The sequence below is a fragment of the Erythranthe guttata genome, chromosome 3 (assembly GCF_056151865.1).
Source record: "Erythranthe guttata isolate IM_541 chromosome 3, IM_541, whole genome shotgun sequence".
Classification (NCBI taxonomy): domain Eukaryota; kingdom Viridiplantae; phylum Streptophyta; class Magnoliopsida; order Lamiales; family Phrymaceae; genus Erythranthe; species Erythranthe guttata.
The window spans coordinates 3893103-3910000 of record NC_142535.1 but is presented as its reverse complement, the minus strand read 5'-3'; the positions used below and the strand labels follow the sequence as shown (position 1 = coordinate 3910000).

Below are 16898 nucleotides of genomic sequence, written 5' to 3'. Positions count from 1 at the left end.
AATGGGCCGAAAATCAATCACTTGAAGACTGAGTTGGGAAACTGCAAACAGAGAGGCCACTCAGTTGCTGAATATTTCGGAAAAATGTAGATGTTGTGGGATGAAATCAATGACTACGAACCTATTTTGACGTGTAATTGTGGTGGCTGCAAATGTCAGATAACGCAGCAATTGCGGGCACGACGAGATGACGAACAAGTCCATCAATTTTTGATGGGACTTGAGGATTCCATGTTTGGAACAGTGCGTTCTACCATCTTGAATTTAGATCCACTGCCAAACTTGAATCGGGTTTATGCAATGATTATGACCGAAGAGCAACACCGTACAGTTGCTCGAAATAAAGATGATAGGAGTGATGTAGTCGCCTACCTCGCCCAAAGCAAAGTTCGGGCTGGCCCAAATGTTACGCGAGACAAATCAGAACTGTGCAACCACTGTGGTCGAGTGGGACATGACGAAACTCGTTGCTTCCAAGTCGTCGGTATCCGGACTAGTGGGGAGATCGTCTGAAAGGGTTGGGGCATGGAGGCAGTAAAGGCTCGGTCAGAGGGGGAGGCCGCGGTCGTGGGATTGCTCGTGCACATGCAGCGCAAATGACACTCGACAAAGGTTCTACTTGTTCATTGACTGATGCAGATAAAGGCGACTTGTCTATCTTGACAAGTGAACAATGGGCCACTTTGAGGAATTTACTCAATGACCAGAAGTTGACGTTCACAGATAAACAAACCGGTAAGATTTGTGATCAATGGATTATCGATTCCGGCGCATCACATCATATGACCGGCTGTGATGATCTTCTCACTAAGTCACATGATGTCCATAACTGTCCTGTTGGACTTCCCAATGGCGCAGAAATAGTGGCAACAAAAGAAGGGACAACGGTTCTTGGAGAACAAATTAAATTGAATAATGTGTTATTTATTCCTAACTTAAACTGCAATTTGCTATCTATTGGACAATTTCTAAATGAGACAAATTTTGTAATGAACTCTTACTAAAAAAATGTGTGTAATACAGGATTGCACTATGAGGACGGTGATTGGAGTGGGTGACTATCGTGACGGGATCTACGTATTGTGTGGTGTGACAAAGGTACGGGCTCACAAGATTGGCTGCAAAGATAACGAGGAGCTTTGGCATAAACGTCTCGGGCATCCCTCATTTCGTCTAGTCGGGTCTTCTCCCAATTTAACTTTTGACACCAATAGTGGAATATTTAAGCATTGTGAGATTTGTCTTCGTGCCAAACAAACAAGAGATGTTTTTCCTTTAAGTGATAATAAAGCTACTGAGTTATTTTCATTGATTCATTGTGACTTGTGGGGGCCTTATCGTACTCCTTCTACTTGTGGAGCAGTATATTTTTTGACCATTGTTGATGATTTTTCTCGGTCTGTTTGGATTTATTTGTTAATTGAGAAACGAGAAGTCTCCGTTATTTTGCAAAAAAATTGTGCTATGGTGAATCGACAAGTCGCCTTTATCTGCATCAGTCAATGAACAAGTAGAAACAGTGAGAAGTGATAATGGAACAGAGTTTACATGTCTAAAAGAATATTTTGAAACTAATGGTATTTTACACCAAACGTCTTGTGTTGGTACTCCGCAACAGGATGGCCGTGTTGAACGAAAGCATCGGCACTTACTCAATGTAGCTCGTGCCTTAAGGTTTCAAGCCAAACTTCCTATTCGATTTTGGGGGAGTGCATCTTAACTGCCGGATTTTTGATTAATCGTGTTCCATCTTCTGTTTTGGGTGGTAAGACTCCATATGAATTAATTTTTGGGCATCCTCCTTCTTATGATTTAATTCGGACTTTTGGTTGTTTGTGTTTCGCTAGAAAGCGAGACTCCGATAAATTTGCTTCTAGCAGTCGGAAATGCATTTTCGTGGGATATCCTTATGGAAAGAATGGTTGGCGTTTGTTCGATTTGGAGACTAAGGAGTTGTTCGTCTTCAGGGATGTTGTTTTTAGCGAAAATGAATTTCCTTTGGCATGTACAACGAATAACTCTAATGATAAGGAAATTGAGTTGCGAAATGAGGAATTGGGTAGTTCGGAATTTTTCGATTATACTTTGATATCTACATCTGAGACATCAGATGATAGGGAGAAAATTGATGACACTATTGACAGGGGGAGTTCAAGCGACGAGGGTAATGCTGCAACAACAACCCAGGAAACACCCCCTACTTCGAATGACGAGGGTGATGCAGCAGCAACAACCCAGGAAACACGTCCTACTCGTACTCGCAAAGCACCCAGTCACTTAACAGATTACATTTGTCACACCACACGTCTTCTTGATCCCGTCTCGGTGCCACCGCTTACTCACAGTTCCTCAGGTACTCCGTATCCCATAGCTAATTATGCTTGTTGTGATAAGTTCACTGTGCAACACAGAAAATTTCTTGCAGCCGTGAGTGCAGGTTTCGAGCCAACACGTTTTTCCGAGGCAGTGAAAGATGAAAAATGGCGTCAGGCTATTAAAGAAAAGATTCAAGCTCTTGAAGACAATGGAACTTGGTCTGTTGTGACTTTGCCACAGGGTAAGAAACCCATTGGTTGCAAATGGGTGTATAAGATAAAATATAATTCCGATGGCACGGTTGAATGCTACAAAGCTCGCCTGGTGATTTTAGGGAACAGGCAGAAGGAAGGGATTGATTATCATGAAACCTTTGCACCGGTATCCAAGATGGGAACCGTTCGGGTATTATTAGCTTTGGCAGCTATACATGACTGGGAACTCCATCAAATGGATGTCAGAAATGCTTTCCTCCATGGTGACTTGGCTGAAGAAGTATACATGCGACCGCCACCTAGTTTTCTCAGTTCTTCTCCTCATAAGGTATGCCGTTTGCGCAAGTCGTTATATGGTTTACGTCAGGCACCAAGAAATTGGTTCGCAAAATTATCTAGCGCATTGTTGTCTTATGGATTTTCCCAATCTTATTCGGGTTATTCTTTATTCACAATGCGACGTGATGGGGTATTCTTGGTCATATTCCGAAAAAACGAGAAAAACAATAACAACGAATAAAACCTAATGCATGCAAACTAAAACAAATAAGCACAAAAACATGTTTTTCACCCCTAAACTTAAAATTTTCGTTGCCCTCAACGAATTTAGCACAAAGTTAAGGGTAGAAAACACCTGATTTAGTCGGTGTCGATGTGATCGGGGTGCTCCTCCCTAGCTCTCTCACGCTCGTCCTCATTGGGCGGTGGCACTTTTCTTTCCATTTCCCTTCCCTTTGGAAGATGATGCTTCGCTCGTGCGGCCTCGTTTGTTGGATGACATAGTTGGGAGAGAGGTTGGAATAGATTCGGTGAGAATTGGTTGACAATCGAACTCAAAATTTGGTTGGAGCAAATTGTCGAACGCCTTGTGGGCGTGCCTTGAAAGAGTAGATTTTGGAGAATTTGGTTCGATTCTCTAGCCTCCATTTGTGTGTGGGAGTTTGAGAGAAGGAAAGTGGAGGGTTTAGGAAATAATGGGGGAACAAATCTATTTTTTAAAGTTAAAACGCCCTAAAAATCGTTGGACGGCCGTCCCGGTTTTTGTGCTGATTTTCGGACGGCTGTCCGAAATATTTTTTTTTCTTCTTGGTTTTGGGACGGCCGTCCCACAAAATAGGCATGTTTTGGGACGGCCGTCCCACATGCTGTGCTGGTGGAACTTGCCTTCTGTTTCCCAGACAGCCGTCTGGGATTTTGCTTGCGATTTTGGACGGCCGTCTGGACCCCCTGACCATGTTTTCGACCCTGAAAATTAAAATTCAAATAATTTAATTAGAATTCATGCCTATAACAATAAAAACGAAACGAAAAATTAAAGAAAACTACGAAAAAGAATAAAGCTCGGGTTGCCTCCCGAGAAGCGCTAAGTTAAAAGTCTTCAGCCGGACGTTGCTTCTTTAATTTCAAGCAAAAGTGACCGAAGTCATTTGGCTATCTTCACTCGCTTCCCAATATGGTTTGAGCCGGCTCCACTTCACGTTGAACGTACGATTTGAATCTCGCTCCTTTATTTTGACCACCTCGTGAGGAAGAATTTCTTGGACAATAAACGGCCGCGACCACTTCAATTTGCGCTTCCTTGGAAATAACCAAAGACGGGATTTGCACAATAACACCAATTGTCCTTTGTGCAATTCCTTTTTGATTTTCTCTTTACGACCACAATAGCTTGACTCATCCTTCTCTCGTGACTTGCTCGAGTCTTTGGGTGGTAACATCTTCCTTGCATTCTCATCGTCCTTAAGACCCCAAATCTTATGACTTTCTCTCGGAGGAGTTGAAATTGAGTCCACAAAGTAAACTTGCTCTTTCCGATTCCCGTTTCCGCCATAATCTCCTGCACTCAAATATTCTTTCCCATTGTCCAAGTGCAAAACTTCAAATTTTTCATGAGTTGTAAAATCCATAAGCTCAATAGCAAAAAAATCATTATTATCACATGGATTTTTATTAGCGCTAAAAACATTGAATTTGATTGTTTGATCATGAACAGTCATTGTAAGATCACCACTAGCACAATCAATTAGCGTCTTCGACGTGGCTAAAAACGGTCTCCCTACGATAAGAGGTATCTCCCTATCCTCATCTATATCAAGTATAACGAAATCGACAGGGAAGATAAATTTATTAACCTTCACTAACACATTCTCTAAAATACCTTTTGGGTAAACTAAAGATCTATCGGCTAATTGAAGAGTTATAGCCGTCGGTTCAATTTCTTATAACCCAAGATTTTTAAAGGTAGAATAAGGCATAAGATTAATGCTAGCGCCTAAATCAATGAGCGATCTAAAATTGTTACCTCCTATAGTACAAGGAATAGTAAACTTACCTGGATCTCCGAGTTTTTGTGGAAGAGGCCGAGTAAGAATTGTACTAATTTGCTCCGTGAGTTGGATCATCTCGTTCCCTTGCAATTTCTTTCTTTTCTTCACGAGGTCCTTGAGGAACTTCACCCACTTTGGCATCTTTTGAAGGGCTTCAATGAAAGGAATATTTATGCGAATTTCCTTCAACTTGTCCAAAAATCTTTGATATTCGGCATCGAGCTTCTTCTTTATAAACTTTTGAGGATAAGGAATTGGAGGGACTTGTGAAGGCACCGTTGATGGTGGCGCTTCATGAGTTGATTCTTTTTCTTCATTCACTTTCGGCTTCTCGATTACCTTGTTTCTCTTCTCTTTTCGTGGGGATTCCTCCAATTGCTTACCGTTCTTCAAGGTGACTGCTTGGCATGTCTCGACCTCGATCTTTTTCGTTAGCAATCTTTGTGGATATGGGATTGGTTCGACCCATTCGGCTACAATGACTTGCGGCTTTATTTGAATTTCTTCCCTTTTTTCGATCTTGACATCGATAGCTTGGCACGTCTCGAACTTTTGATTTCGAGGATCTTCCGTATTCGATGGCAATGCTCCCGGCGGGCGTTTCTCTTGTAACACAACAAATTGAGCGAATTGATTCTCCAAATTCCGCAGCAAGGCTTGGGTAGCGGTCATGAATTGGGCCAAAATCTCCTCCGTGCTTGATTTTTGGGCCGGTGGATTGTTGCCTTGATAGCTTTGTTGAGGAGGGGCTTGATTTTGGAAATGACCTTGAGGTCTTTGATATCCTTGGCCTTGTTGATTTCCTCCATGTTGCCCTTGTGATCTCCACCCTTGATTTTGGAATTGGCGAGGCGCGTTATTGACGTAGTTGAGCGACTCCACATCTTGTTGGCATTGGAGCGTGTAATGATTTCCACCGCAAATTTCACAACATGGAGAATCAATTTCTTTGACTTGTTGTGGTGGACTTGCTTTGATGTGCTGCAGAAGGAGTTGATTTTGTTGAGCAATTTGGGTCACTTGAGCTTGAAGGGCCGTAATTGCATCTAACTCCAACACTCCGGGAATTTTCTTGGCTCCACTAACCGTCCTCTCGCTTGACTTGGCAAACCGATTTTGTGCAATTTGATCCAACATGATAATTGCATCTTGTATCGATTAACTCATAAAATTACCTCCGGTTGAGGCATCTAAAACGGTTCGTGCATTCTCGTTGATCCCTTGGTAGAAGATGTGGATTTGCCGCCATTGTTCGACTCCATGTGTTGGACACTGCCGCAAAAGAGTTTTAAATCTCTCCCATGCCTCGTATAATTGCTCGCCTTGCTCTTGGAAAAAAATATGAATTTCTCGTCGGATTCTCTCGTCCTTCTCGGGTGAGCTGTAAACTTTCATGAAAAGGTTGAGGAGTTGAGACCACGACGAGATAGAGTGGGGGGCTTGGGACATCAACCACTGGCGAGCTCTTCCTTGTAAGGAGTGCTTGAAGAGAATTAATTGAAGCGCCTCTTGGGAAACGCCGTTATGACGGTGGGAATTGCAGGTATCTAGAAAATTGACAATGTGAAGATAGGGATATTCACCTGCCAACCCACTAAATAACCCGTTATTTTGGAGCATCGTCAGGAGGCCTTGCTTGATCTCAAAATTGTGCGCCTCAATGGGTGGATATTGGATGCTCGGGCGGAATCCGTCTAGAGTTGGGATTATGTAATCTTGAAGTGCCCGTGGACGAACTGCTGGCTGTGCTGGAAGTTGAGGGGGTGGGTCTTGGACTTGGTTTCCGTTGGCCCCGAGTAAATTACCCGCTGCCCTGCGTTCTTCGTCCTCCATTATATTGTTTGCGCGTTGAAGTCTCCTAGCGGCTCGAAAAGTACGTTCGATTTCGGGATCAAACGGTTCTCTAGCAAGATCGAGTCTCCTACGGATACACAGTACCTAAAAATAAAAATAAAATAAAACAAAAATTAAATGGGTGAATCGTGAAAATTGTTCAAATCTAGAGCTAGAATAAAATAAATAATTAAAATATTCCCCGGCAACGGCGCCAAAAACTTGTTGGCCGAAAACCTACACGCAAGTGCACGTATCGTACAAGTAATATAGTGGACTAAAAGTCCGGATATCGAACCCACAGGGAATATTTAATTATCTAATCCTAGACGCTAAATTCTACCAATTATTATTAAGCCCACCCTACACAGTCGAATTTTAGAGAGAATTAACTAAATTAAACTAAATTAAAAGCAAGCAAAAACAAGAAAACAATTTAAACACGAAGATTAATCAAAGTAGACAAGCCTAGGATTTTATTCTTCCCCCTATGTGATTATTACTCCCCCAATTCCTTCAATTATGCAAGTAATTAACCCGGATTATTAACCTGAGATGCTAAAATAATCATAACCCGCTTCCGCGTGTATTACGATTCTAATACCCTAGATTCAATTACTATATTCCTATGCAATTAATTCTAAAACATTGCATTAATCACAAATCTCAATAATGGCTACCTAAGAGATTAACTATATTCCTATGTTAATACCACAAAGGCTCTTCTACCACAGTTCTAATTATTAACCCGGTCTTCCGATTCATGCGATTAACAATAACATAAAAGCACATAAAGTGGCCAGTTTCATGAACTTAATAAAACAAGTAGAAGAAATAATCTGGAATTAAAACTTGCATAAAATCATAGAAAAGGGTTCATAAATCCCACATAGGGTTCCAAATAAAATCCTAGAAATAAGAAAATTAGCTACTCATGATTAAAGGAAAAACACAAATAAAATAAGTCATAAATGATAAATCTATGCTTAAAGTCTTCGAATTCTTCGTCTTCGTTATTGCTTTGTTGCTCTTGAAATTGCGTAAAAAAGATCCCCAATTGTGTGCTTGCCTTGGTCTTATATAGGGTGAAGAACTTGGGGAAGAAGGCTGTTTCCTTTACTGCGCAGCTTCGGAGTCTCGGACGGGGGTCCCACAATTTGAACTAAAACTCGGACGGGGGTCCGAGCTTTTAAATCTTCAGAATTTTGATTTTTTCACTTTTGGCCCATATTTTCTCCAAAATTGCATTTTTGACCCCATACTTTTCCAATTCTTCAATTTGTACCTAAAATACAATAAAACAACTTTTTAAGCACCAATTATCGTTAAAACACACCAAAAGCTCAAATAAAAAGATACGGTAAAGTGTAAAAATATACACTTAACAACAAGTATGCATTAGGTTTTATTCGTTTTTATTGTTTTTCTCGGAATATAAAAAAAAACAAATTGCTTGAGTCGAATGCATCGATGATTTATGATGATGAGAGATGATCAATGTTTGATGATGAGATTGCTTGTTTTGTGTGATAAGGATTAGATGTTTGTTTAGCTTTCAATTCAACGGAACTTAGAAGCGAATTATTTCTAGGAATCACACTTTGTGCATTGCTTTGGTTGAATGTTTTGTATTTTAAATTTGGAATTAATTTGTGCTAGATCATGCTATGTTCGGTTTTAGAACTCACCTTAGGAAATTTATGATACGAAGTATTGAGTATTGAGTGATTTGGGATATGATTTGGGCATTCTTTGAACCGTTTGAGCCTTTCAAGCCGACCTTTTTATCGAAATTCCTTAGAACCTTGATTTGAGCCTCGGAGAAAAGGTGTTCTTTCTTTTAGCCATGTGTATAAGGTAGAAAAGTGGAGACTCTTGAAAAATTAACCCTTGAAGTGCGGTCGAAATTTTTTATAATGTCCTTCTTCTTCTTCGAAAAATTGAAAAAAAAAAAAAAAGGAAAAAAAAAAGACAAATATATATGCTTCTATATATATACATTAAAAAAAAAGAGAGAGAGAGAGAGAGAGACTAGAAGGGAGAAGTAAGGACTAGTTGTTGAATTGTTTTGAAAGCTCGATCCATTGTCTTAAGAGCAAAAGTGGAGACTTTTGAACTCTTAAGAATCGAGTTATTAGAGTCCTCAGAGGTGAATTCATTGTTTCAAACGCATATCTTTCAAATTTTGGCGTAATCACCTAAATTCAAGAAAAATAGCCACATATACCCATATTTCCTACCTCGAACCAAAGTGCCTAACAATTGAAAGCCATAAAGCCCCAATGATCCCAATAGCTTAATGTTCGATATTAGTAGAGTAGAATAATTTGGTGAGTATTTGGAGTCAAACATATGCATGTAAGTATAAATTCTTTCTATCTTTAATTTGCAAATATTGGATGCTTGAAGCAATTGTATGAATTGTGGTTTTTGGTAATGGTGAGTGACTAAGTGTTGTTGAATTTTGAGCTTGCGAATGCCTAAGAATTGTCATTATAATTACAAGTTCTGAAAACGTGAAGTTGATCATTGATCTATGTGATGAGATGTTATAGTTGAGTTATTTGCTTATTGGTAGATTTTGCTTGAGGACAAACGAAAGTTCAAGTTTGGGGGTGTGCTAAGTGTATATTTTTACACTTTATCGTATCTTTTTATTTGAGCTTTTGGTGTGTTTTAACGATAATTGGTGCTTAAAAAGTTGATTTATTGTATTTTAGGTACAAATTGAAGAATTGGAAAAGTATGGGGTCAAAACTGTAATTTTGGAGAAAATATGGGCCAAAAGTGAAAAAATCAAAATTCTGAAGATTTAAAAGCTCGGACCCCCGTCCGAGTTTTAGTTCAAATTGTGGGACCCCCGTCCGAGACTCTGAAGCTGGGCAGTAAAGGAATTTTAATTGCACAAGGAAACTGCCTTCTTCACCAAGTTCTTCACCCTATATAAGACCAAGCCAAGCACACAATTGGGGATCTTTTTTACGCAATTTCAAGAACAACAAAGCAATAACGAAGACGAAGAATTCGAAGACTCTAAGCATAGATTTATCATTTATGACTTATTTTATTTGCGTTTTTCCTTTAATCATGAGTAGCTAATTTTCTTATTTCTAGGATTTTATTTGGAACCCTATGTGGGATTTATGAACCCTTTTCTATGATTTTATGCAAGTTTTAATTCCGAATTATTTCTTCTACTTGTTTTATTAAGTTCATGAAACTGGTCACTTTATGTGCTTTTATGTTATTGTTAATCGCATGAATCGGAAGATCGGATTAATAATTAGAAATGTGGTAGAAGAGCCTTTGTGGTATTAACATAGGAATATAATTATTCTCTTAGGTAGCCATTATTGAGATTTGTGATTAATGCTGTGTTTTAGAATTAATTGCATAGGAATATAGTAATTGAATCTAGAGTATTAGAATCGTAATACACGCGGAAGCGGGTTATGATTATTTTAGCATCCCAGGTTAATAATCCGGGTTAATTACTTGCATAATTGAAGGAATTGGGGGAGTAATAATCACATAGGGGGGAGAATAAAATCCTAGGCTTGTCTACTTTGATTAATCTTCGTGTTTAAATTGTTTTCTTGTTTTTGCTTGCTTTTAATTTAGTTTAATTTAGTTAATTCTCTCTAAAATTCGACTGTGTAGGGTGGGCTTAATAATAATTGGTAGAATTTAGCGTCTAGGATTAGATAATTAAATATTCCCTGTGGGTTCGATATCCGGACTTTTAGTCCACTATATTACTTGTACGATACGTGCACTTGCGTGTAGGTTTTCGGCCAACACTTGTATATGTGGATGATCTAATTATAGCAGGGGATAATCGGGAGTCTATAGATCGTTTCAAGAGTTATCTGAATCGGTGTTTCCATATGAAGGATCTTTGGCGACTGAAATATTTTTTAGGCCTCGAAGTAGCTCGCGGCAAAGAAGGTATTTTTTTGTCTCAACGCAAGTATGCATTAGATATTATTTCCGAGGCCGGGTTGCTCGGTGCAAAGCCTGCCAATATCCCGTTAGAGCAAAACCATGGCCTTGCTCTCGATAATAGTGAATTTGTACATGACCCCGAGGCGTATCGGCGACTGGTTGGTCGATTGATTTACTTAACTATTACTCGACCGGAGTTGTGTTATTCGGTACATATTTTGGATCAATTCATGCAAGCTCCCCGAACTCGTCACTGGGAGGCTGCGCTTCGTGTTGTTCGATATTTGAAAGGTTGGCCTGGTCTAGGCATCATGCTCCGCGCGGATAGTGATCTTCAGTTGTTTGCCTATTGCGATTCTGACTGGGCGAGTTGTCCCATTACTCGTCGTTCATTAACGGGGTATCTTGTACACCTTGGTTTATCTCCGGTATCTTGGAAGACCAAGAAATAACATACTGTATCGAGGTCATCTGCAGAAGCCGAGTATCGGTCCATGGCAACGACAACTTGTGAGTTGAAGTGGTTAAAGGGGTTGCTAAACTCGTTTGGTGTTTCACATACATTACCCATACAACTTCATTGTGATAGCCAGGCGGCGATGCACATCGCATCTAATCCAGTGTTTCACGAACGAACAAAACATATAGAGATTGATTGTCATTCGGTTTGAAATGATCTACAAGATGGCCTTATCTCAACACACTACGTACGTACATATGCACAATTGGCCGATATTTTCACCAAGGCTGTTGGAAAGTCACAGTTCGACTACTTTCTTTGCAAGTTGGGCACTCGTAATCCTCATGCACCCACTTGAGGGGGAGTAATGGCAGATTGGGTCAGATTTACCAAAATCACAATATATATTTTCTTTAGCTTATCTTTGGTTATTTCCTTTATTACGGAAAAGTTGTATAACTAGGGTTGATTTATCTCAGCCGCATATAAATATGGGATGTAATGTGAAGTTAATGACACAGATACAGAGAAATACATAAGCTTTTCTCGAGAATTTTATCAAGTATAGGTCTGATGATTGTAAAAAGAAAATAAGGAGATAAAGAAAATATCGACGTACTTCTACGCCGGATATGTCGTAGAACCCTTTTAGTGTGTTGATGGAACATGATAAAGTCAATTGAACTTTAAACATAATTATTTTGGTTCAACCATCTCTTTGTCTACTTGAATTAGATATTTAGAATACCAACTTCTAGTTGGAATACTACCTACAGTTGAACCTCTGTAAATTAATACAGTTAGGATCAGGAAAATTCCAATAATTTAACGAAAGTTAATAATTTAACACGTTTTCACCGAGTCGGGATTGGGAAAAACTATTATTTAATCGAGGTTATTAATTTATCGAGGTTCTACTGCAATCACATAATATCCCTAGTTATTTTTATCTATTTAAAAAAATCATAAATAAAAAAATCAACCATTCAATAATCTGATGATCTAGGGCCCCGGGAGTGATCTTGATGGTGCCTGCCTGGTGATTGACTGCTTGCCGGAAAGAAGGAGAAAGAAGAAAAAGATGGGTTGTGGTGGCGCGGATGGAAGAATAAGGGTTATACAAGAAAATTACATAATATATATTTTTTGTAAATGGGTGTATGATAATATTGGTGTTTTATATTTTAAAGTATTATTGGATAATTAGTTAAATTGAAGATTTTAGGTTGATTTTTATTAATTATAGCATTATCAGCACAAAATGGATGTGAATTACTTGCTACTGGTGAATGCTACGAGGTTCAAAGCATTGAAGAATTGTGGAGGATACCATTCAAAATCCGATCGATGACGAAGTTGAGGATGATTCAATAATTTTGGAACCGGTCACTTGGAAAGAAGCATTGCAAGCGGCAACAACTCTTCAGAACTTTTTGTTGCAATATGAGAAGACAATGCCCAAACTTTTAAGTGCAATGAAGAGATTTAAAGATGAACTCAATATAAATTTGAAGTTCGACAAAAAACAAGTGACCATACATTCATTTTTTACTGGACAATTTTAGAATTTTGAATCTTTTAGTAATTATTAATTTATAGCTTTGTTGGGACCAATATATACACTGGGATTTCAAAAAAAGTTATTATCTTATTATTTTATCAACTGGGATCCAATTTTGTACTGGTTCCAAGTTGGGACGAGACAAATTATTAATTTTATCGAGGTTATTAATTTATCGAATATTAATTTATAGATGTTTTACTCTGTCTATATATCATAACCCAACTTCTGTATTTGAAATCTCATTCTTGTCTTCATCCTTGGATTCCCCATTTTCGTGCCAGCTTAACCTAATTATGGCTGCAATATATAGAATATTTTTCGACTGTGAAGAAAAAGATAAGCCGATTCTTGAATTATGGACGAGGAAATTTTATTGGCTTATGCCGTCTTTATGGTCGAGTTTTTATGCTTTCTCGTATTTGTTCTTCAATGATGAACGATTGCTTCGTCGTATAGGTTTCGTAAGTCGTAACATACTTGATCGACTACCTGTTTTGTGTAAGACTAGGATTTAAGCATGAAATCAATTGCCTCTTAAAACTCGATCGCTTTGCTAGAAAGTTGTTTGAGCGTTTGTTCCTCCTCGCTTGCGAGTTGATAGTAAAGTTTGCGGACGACTTTACGACAATGACTTGTTTGCTTAGGTCTTCTTTCCATATCATGGTCTTGTTGTTAGAGGAATCATTTGTTTGTTGCAAATATCCCAAGTATGTTCTGTATATTGTTGTTTTGGTGCTTGTTTACTTCCATGTTACAATGAGGTGTTCCGACAAAGAGATCAACCTTGAGAAAGAGAAAGAGAAAAAGAAAGAGAACTCTACTCTTGTTGCTGAAGAAGATATCAACCGTGAGAAAGATAACACCGTTTGATGGAGGTCGATCTAACCTCCACCAAAATTAACTCTTCTCGAACACTTTTCCCGTCCCTCGATAGCCGGAAACTGCTCCGTTCACTTGAAATTTCGGGGCCTGAGCCTGGGGGAGACCCTCCAACGCTTAAGTTAGTAGGGGAAAACAGTTCAAGGAAAAAGTAAGAAAAGAATCAGAATAAGAGAATGTGTGTTTCTGTGTTCTTGTCTTTTTACCCTCTAGGTGCATTCAACACACACAAGCGCCCACGACATTTGATTGTGGGCCGCCCATACCCGGGCCTCCACCACGTGGACAATTGCTGCCAAACCCAGGCTAACAATCTCCCCCTCAACAATTGCTCCAGCTGGGAATCGAACCCGTGACATTGGCTCTGATACCACTTGTAGGACCTCAGGCGCTACCAGTTGTCCCAAAATCAATTGGTGTTAGGAAAGGCGCAAACCCTAGCCTTATAGTGCATTCAACACACACAAGCGCCCACGGCATTTGATTGTGGGCCGCCCATACCCGGGCCTCCACCACGTGGACAATTGCTGCCAAACCCAGGCTAACATACCCCATATGGAGAATAATTTGTATTTATAGATAATACATGGAGTCTTTCCAAAAAAACAGGATTCTATGGATTTGACCTAGAATTGAGCCTATAGCATAATATTATTGGATCACGGTTAGACTCCAACCCCATATATTTATACGAGGCCAATAGATTGCCGAATCGAGCCCATCATCTACTCCCCAGTCTCTAGTTATCCGAACGAAGTGATTCACTGGAGACTAGAAATAGAGGTCCAAAACTAGTAAGCGAAATCCAATAATCGAAGACCATATAAGAAGTCCAAATAAGCGAAGACCATATAAGAAGTCCAATAAGAGATGACCATTCAAGAAGTCCAAAAGTGAAGAGATCCAAAAACACGGGCTAATATACGAGCTTCAATAAGTAAGCTCAAATAAACACCGAACTCCAACAATAGACAGTCAAGTGAGTTGTAATAAATATGCTAGCTGCAAATAGAGATTAGCTCAAATGATTCCAATAATAATGAGCTCATTAATACTGAGCTGATCTAATAAATACGCGAGCTGCAAAGAGGTGTTAGTTCAATAAAACCTAATCATGGCGAGCTCATTAAATTTTAGGCAATGCAACGGGAGTTTCTAACATGCGCAAGCAGTGATCGTGTGTTTTCAAATTTACTATCTTTGGTCGATGCCTTGGGAATCTTCCAACCCTTAGCGAACTTAACTATCTTTTAGACCGAAGCCGCGGAAATCTTCCAACCCTTAGCGAACTTAGCTACCTTTAGGACCGAAGCCGCAGGGATCATCTAACCCTTAGAGAACTTTACTACCTTTTAGGCTGAAGCCGCGGGAATCTTCCAACCCTTAGCGAATTTAACTACCTTTTGGGCCGAAGCTGCGAGGTTCTTCCAACCCTTAGTGAATTTGACTACATTTTGAGTCGAAGCTGCAGGAATCTTCCAACACTTAGTGAATTTAGCTACCTTTTGGGCCGAAGCCGCGGGGATCCTCCAACCCTTAGCAAACTTAACTAGCTTTTGGGCTGAAGCCGCGAGGATCTTCCAACCCTTAGCGAATTTAACTACTTTTTGGTCCGAAACCGCGGGAATCTTCCAACCCTTAGCGAATTTAGCTAACTTCTGGGCCGAAGCCGCGGGAATCTTCCAACCGTTGCGAATTTAACTGCTATTTGGGCTGAAGCCGTGGGAATCTTCCAACCCATAGCGAACTTTACTACCTTTTGCCAAATATTTATACGAGCCTAATAGATTACCAAATCGAGCCCCATCACCGTTGTTGCCATAGAAGAGGTACACTCTTGATGCATAGTCAAGATCGAATTTGGTATAGTGGATTTCAGTTTATTTTCGTATTAATATTAGTTTCTATTTTTCATAGCTTGCTTATAAATTCTAATATTGATTTAGTGGTTATAGTTGAGATTTATTTATGGATACAATATTAATTATATAGGGGTTTTTGTGCGTAAGTTCCCAATCAAGCATCTTTATCTTTATTATTTTAGGTTTATGGGCTAAATCTCTTTCACCAATAAACCTATCCCTTTAATATTTATTATAAATAAAGGAAACATTCATGTATATGCCAATATTACCCTCAACCATTTATACCCAATTCTTAATTGTAACCCCAATTTAATCAATTTTGTCCACAAAAATCCAATTTTGACCACAAAAATTCAATTTTGACTTTTTTGGAGCATATTGTAATATACTTCAATTTCATCCTTAACTTAATTTAATCTCATTTTGACCCCAAATTTCACAAATTATTCAATTTTGACCCAAAACTTTTTTTTTCAAAAACTTTTTTTTTTCAAAAAAAAATATTTTGCCGCCGGATTCCGGCTGTAACCGGCGGTCAACGCCGGTCTCCGGCGGTGACTTTTCAAAAAAAAAAAATTCTTTTCTTTTCTTCCGGAGTTTTTCGCTGGTTTCCGACGTTGACTTTTCTAAGTGTTTTTTTAAGTTTTTTTTTTTTTTGTTTTTTTTTACGTCCGCAGCTAATCTTTAACCGTAATTGTGCTGTCACTGACAGTAAATTAACGTAATTATACTGTCAATGACAGTTAATTAACGTAATTGTACTGCCGTTGACAATACATTTATGTAATTGATCTGCCGTTGACAGTAAATTAACGTAATATTATTATTTTTTATGTTTTGTTATTTTTTATTTTATTTTGTTTGATTAGTTGACAAGTCAACGTAATTATATTACTGTCGTTGACAGTAAAATAACTGTAAACACAATAATATTACTGTCAACAACAGCAATATTATTATTTTTTTTTGGTTTTTTGTTTTGTTTGAGTTATTCACGGAGTAACGTAATAATATTATTGTCTATTATTGTAATATTACTGTAAACACAATAATATTACTGTGGTTGACAATAATATTACTGTTGTTATAGTAATATTGCTATCAACCACATCAATATTATTATTTTGTTTGGATTTTTTTGTTTGTTTGAGTTATTCACGGAGTAACGTAATAATATTACTGTATATTATTGTAATATTACTGTGGTTGACGGTAATATTACTGTTGTTATAATAATATTACTATCACTCACAGTAATATTAATTATTTTGGCTTTTTATTATGTTTACATTTGTGAACGGTCAACATAGTAATATTACTCTATTACACAATAATAATGAGTTTTGTTGTGTTAATATTACTGTACTAGAGATTAATATAGCAATATTACTGTGTTAAACTGTAGTTTAGTTAATTTTACTGTGTTTAACAGTAATATAGTTAATATTACTGTCAATCAAAGCAATATTGTTGTTTAAACGAAAAAAAAAAGTT

General features: G+C 38.4%; 1 protein-coding gene across 1 annotated transcript in view; it reads left to right on the top strand.

Annotated features, from left to right (window-relative positions):
- The window catches only part of LOC148771566 (uncharacterized), a 12796-nt gene extending 349 nt beyond the window's left edge, over positions 1 to 12447 (top strand). The window contains exons 2-9 of the mRNA XM_088815116.1: positions 91 to 387; positions 498 to 887; positions 1024 to 1098; positions 1619 to 1674; positions 1848 to 2859; positions 10585 to 11064; positions 12103 to 12210; positions 12343 to 12447. Of these exons, the coding sequence (XP_088671242.1) occupies positions 91 to 387; positions 498 to 887; positions 1024 to 1098; positions 1619 to 1674; positions 1848 to 2859; positions 10585 to 11064; positions 12103 to 12210; positions 12343 to 12447 (2523 nt within the window). The remainder of the gene's footprint in view (positions 1 to 90; positions 388 to 497; positions 888 to 1023; positions 1099 to 1618; positions 1675 to 1847; positions 2860 to 10584; positions 11065 to 12102; positions 12211 to 12342) is intronic.
- The last annotated feature ends 4451 nt before the right edge of the window (positions 12448 to 16898 follow it).